Raw genomic sequence first — 5,082 nt, 5'->3', positions numbered from 1 at the left:
CTCCATTAAAATTGGCACCCTTGGTAAATACTGTATGAGCAAAGAAGGCTGTAAATTGTGTTATTGTTCATCCTTCGTTGATCTTTCATTTAAAATGTTCACTAAAATCTAAACTTTAATTGAAGTAAAAAAATTGAAAGGGGAAATCTCATAATTAAATATTTTCTCCAAAACACATTTGACAATTATTTCCACATTCCTAGAAATGACTTATGAGTAAAATATATATGAAGTATATTTCTATTCATATTTTACATTTTTCAAACACCTGGGTGACAAGGAGCATGAAATTGTTCAGCCATGACTTCCTATTTCACAGGGGTATAAATATGAGGAAACAGACCATCCAAATTCATACACCCTCAGACCACCGGCAGGTTTCAGCATTGAGACATGGAAAGTGTGAGAAATACGATTGTCTGTAGCATTAGGAAATTTGTGGATTATGGTCCTGCAGCCAGGATAAATCAAGAATGACTGGGTTGTGAGGAGAGTGGATGACTAAAAGACGAGTAGTTTCAGCATGTAAAGCCCCAAGTTGCAGAGTAAGATCCATTGTGGTGTAAAGTACCTGGCCGGTTCCCAGGGGGCGCCCATCTAGCACTGCCACTGCCAAAGGATTGTTGCAAGGGATTAGTGGTATCTTGTGCTGTCGGGCTAATGTTTCATCGATAAAGTGCCTGCTGCCCCCGATTCTAATACGGCTTTGGTGTTGATGGTATCTGATTGGCATGTTAATGTTATGGGCACTTCAAAACAAGCAGTAGTTTGGATAGAGTAAATCAACAAACTCACCCTGTGACTCTGTGATTGAGAGGGTCATGTAGGGCAGTTATCTCTCAGATGTCCCGCTTGGCCACAATATAAACAGAGATGATTATTGATGCGATGTTCATGCTCTTCTGTGGACAGATGAGTACGACCAACCTGCATGGGGTCAGTGTCATCACTGGGTTGATTCGTTTGACTGAAAGGATTGGGGAACTGGTTAGGTCTCCTGGAGCGAAAGAGATTGTCAATGCAAATAGTGTAGTGGTTTCTGCCCAATTTGTGAAAAATCACTCAAAGTCTCAAGGAGTTTTTGATTTCAGAAGAATAGACTTTATTATCAGACCATAGAGCCGAGTTGCCTGCAGAACAACTGAAGCATCTCTGGGTTTTTGTTCACTTAAATACATGTCCTCTAACAAGCTGGGGCTATTCCAAAAGTGTCACCATTATCCATCATCCTATTCTTTGACAGAAGTGGACAGGAGACACCTGTGGAAGAGCTTCAACGTATATTCTTCCAGCAGTCATGAGAGCACATATGTGAGGCTATTCCTGCACAAGCCTCTAAAAACACATACACACACACAGAGTAAAATACTTGCTTGACCATCAGAAATAATTGTACAATAAAATGTCATTGATTATACTTGATTAAAGTATACTTAACTTGATAAAAATACACCACAATAGCAAGGTTAATGAATTGATCCAGGGTTCTGTCTTCATCACAGCAGGCCAGCTCTGACTGAACGTCTGTGTTCAACCCTCGACGAAACAGAAGTTTCAATGTATCCTCCACCCAAACGGTTTGGGTCGCGAGAGTGTGAAAAGACAAGAGCGAATTCAGCTGCGGTATCTCTTCCCTGACGGAGTACAAGCAGTTGTTCCCAGCACTCCTTCCTACCTCAGAGTGTTCAGAACCTCTTTTAGTCGCTGAATAAAATCACTGAAAGTGGTTCCGCTTAACCCTTGACTAGCCCAGACAGCTGTTGCCCAATCTAGCACCTTTCCCGTGAGCAGAGAACACACCAGTGAGATCTTACATTCATGAGTAGGGTAAAACGAGGGTTTTTGATTCAGGAACATATTGCATGGGGAAGCCCTGACATTTGGTTGGGGTGCCGTCAAATTTTCCTGGAAAGGCTAAATGAGGATTGGCAGATGCAGTGTGTTAATATTCAGGCAAGGGAGACCTCCGGTGGCCGATTGAGGAATCTTCACCAGTATTCATGACAGATGTTGTGGGCTCCTGCTTATGTTTCTCTGTTCATGTGCTCCTGATGTTACAATGATGACATTACTCTCATGTATTTATTTAAATCCCTTTCCAGTTTCAAACTTGCAGCTGAATGATATTCTAATTTTTTTCAAATACGATTGTATGTAATACAACCCTACAACCACAATTATTTATTTTTCAGAAATACTCTCTTAATAAACGTGTGTGTGTGTTAGTTATCTGTCACAGTCCAGCTCAACGCTATATTTTACTTTAGTGTATCAGATTAAGTTATAAATGTGAGTGTTTGGACTTACATATAATGCATACACATTTTCATGGTACTTTTTATTTTGTAAACAAATTAAACTTCTTAAAAACTCTTGAAATGCTTCCATGACTTGATGCTTATATGTTTTATAAAATGGCCTTTAAAACACCAGTTGATAAGTGAATTTATCTTGAGAACTGAATTGTTCATAATATCTGTCATATAATGATCAATAACAACCCAAGATCACATTATTAAGATGTACAGTAAATCACTGATCTCACATATGAATTCACATCTTAGCCAGCATCATTAAAAAGCATTAAAACATGTCAGAATAAATTAATTAACAGCTGATGCTACAAAGAAACATTTGATTAGTCTGTCTTCTACATAAACTCAACTTTTGTAGATACAAGTTTAATCTGTAATTTCATTCTTAAGTCTTTTTTTCAGAGGAGTTCACTGGTAAGATCATCAGAGGAGAAATTTTACATTTAACAACGAACAATGGAAATATTCTCTCAGTAAACGTGTGTGTGAAAGTGTGTATGTGTGTGTTAGTGAGAGGATCAGAGAATGACAGTTTTCCTCTGTAACAGTCCAGCTGAACTCTGATTCTCTGGAGTTTCTCTTTCACTGAGACACGAGATGTTTGATCAGGTGAAATGAATGCATCATATTTACCATCATTAAACCACACACACCAGAATCCACTCCTGGAGAATATTTGCTTCTTCCTCTGAGCAGATTCTGTCATCACACCCAAACACCAGCGTGTACAGTCTCCAACCTGAACATCCCAACAGTGAATCCCTGAATTAAAACCCTCTGAACCCAAAACAGACAGAGACATATCAAATCTCTCAGTATTATCAGGAAGCAGCTGTTTCTCTTCACTGAGTCTCACACTGATCAGATCATCAGACACGATGAGATTACTGTGAGCAGTGTTGGGGTCCAAAGTCACTGGAGCTGCAGAGAGAGGACAGATACACACTCAAACACACATCAAATAACACAAATGATCATTATGAATTCATTGTTGTATTCTCAACTCACTGTATTGAACATTTTCCTGCATCTTCCGTATCACAGTGAACTTCAGGTTGCTCAGATGTTTTGGGACATTGATCAGAACTCCTGAAATGTTCTCTGGATCTGCTGGTGTACACTGGGTTCTGAAAAACATTCAGGAGTCAGTCATGTTGATTTGGGTTCAGAACCGAGAGAGAAACAGGAAACACAATACAAACCTTTCCACTGTGCTCTTCAAGTTCTGTAAAAAGAAAGAAACACAGATTATTCATCCAAACTGAATTTGCTTTTAATGTTTGAAACTGACATTTGTCTCCAGTATAATGAATATTGAAGTTGTATAAATGTTCATTGTTTCCACCTGTAGGAATGAAAGATCTTCAGCTGTCATCTGCTCCTCTATGACTCTGATTGTGTGTGAAAGAGATGAAATCTGTCTGCTCATCTTCTCAATCTTCTCCTTCATCATCTGACTCTTCTGCTCCTCTTCCTCTCTCAGTGCTGTTATTCTGGCTGCCTCTTCATCATGTAGAAACTGGTGAAGTTTCTCAAACTCCTCATTAATCTTCCTCTCTGTGTGTCGAGCCTGAAACTGAAACAAAAGACATTTCAGAGAAAGATCTGATGGTCAAACTGTATATCAATATACACTTCCAAAAATGGGATGTTTCACACTCTTTAATTACACAGTTTAATTCAAACCTTAATATGTTCTGCAGTTTGATCCAAATTCTGTTTAAACTCCTCAAATATTCTCAGTTTCTCCTGTAAGGGTTTTAGTGCAGTTTTGAGTTTCTCCTGAAAGAAATGGACATGTTAATATAAAGAGTTCTTACTTTCCAGCCCTGTTCTGCTTTTAGATCATTATGAGTTTGACCAGAATAATCTTCATTTACTGGCTGTAATTATTTGTTCATATATGCAATCATAATGTATGCTTCAAGTTGTGCTGTTTCAATAAATGTTTTGAATATAATTGATCTGAACTTATTATCGATGACAGCTTCATCTACAGGACAGAAATTTTGTTTTTTGTGTGTTCTGGAATCTCGACACACCAAACACACCGGCTGTTGATCATCGAGACAGAAGAGTTTGAGTTTCTCTTCATGAAGACTGCAGACTGCTTCACATCCTGAAGAAGATCTTTGACTTTTCTCCTGTAAGAAAGTCTCACACAGATTCTTCAAACCCCGATTTAATGGAGGATGATCCTTTGATGATCTTCTTCTGCAAACTGGACATTCTTTCAATCTTTTACTTTTCCAAAACTTCTGAATACACTCTTCACACACACTGTGACTACAGGACAGAAGAACAGGATTTTTAAAAACATCACAGCACACAGGACAAGAGAAATCCTCCTCAGAAAAAGATGTAGACGCCATTTTCGAAATTACAAATAAAAATCTTGAAATTTTCACTTTCTCCAGTTGTTGGTCTGAACTCTTATTATTCTGATTCAAATCAAAATGCTTCACATCCAAAAACATGCATCAGAATGATCAATAATCTCCAGAATATTCTGTGTTTTCACTCGACTGAGAGACAGGTGAACTAGAAATGCTGATAAACAGGTGTGTCAGTCTCAGTTTTAACCTTTGACAGTGGGCGGAGTTTGCTTATACACAACAACACCTTATTATTCTTTACCAACAAATACTGTATGAATTGTTTTGTTGACCTGGAGAGAGGATTTACTTCACTGCTTCAATGAAATAAAAATAAGATATATAATCTGTGGTGTGAATTGCATACATTATGTACATTCTATACACACAGA

The 5,082-nt window shown here is 38.1% G+C and overlaps 1 protein-coding gene across 1 annotated transcript; it reads right to left on the bottom strand.

Annotated features, from left to right (window-relative positions):
- Nucleotides 1-2,700: 2,700 nt before the first annotated feature.
- Nucleotides 2,701-4,687, bottom strand: LOC127628603 (E3 ubiquitin-protein ligase TRIM39-like). Its single transcript, XM_052105373.1, has 6 exons — nt 4,301-4,687; nt 4,002-4,097; nt 3,661-3,891; nt 3,518-3,540; nt 3,324-3,442; nt 2,701-3,236 (listed from the first exon to the last, which is right to left on the bottom strand). The coding sequence occupies exons 1-6, from the start codon at nt 4,685-4,687 to the stop codon at nt 2,701-2,703; spliced, it is 1,392 nt and encodes a 463-aa protein (XP_051961333.1).
- Nucleotides 4,688-5,082: the final 395 nt, after the last annotated feature.

Source organism: Xyrauchen texanus, chromosome 35 (genome assembly GCF_025860055.1).
Source record: "Xyrauchen texanus isolate HMW12.3.18 chromosome 35, RBS_HiC_50CHRs, whole genome shotgun sequence".
In the NCBI taxonomy this organism is placed as follows: Eukaryota; Metazoa; Chordata; class Actinopteri; order Cypriniformes; family Catostomidae; genus Xyrauchen; species Xyrauchen texanus.
Note: the sequence above shows the minus strand (reverse complement) of the source record. Positions and strands in the feature narration are given on the sequence as shown.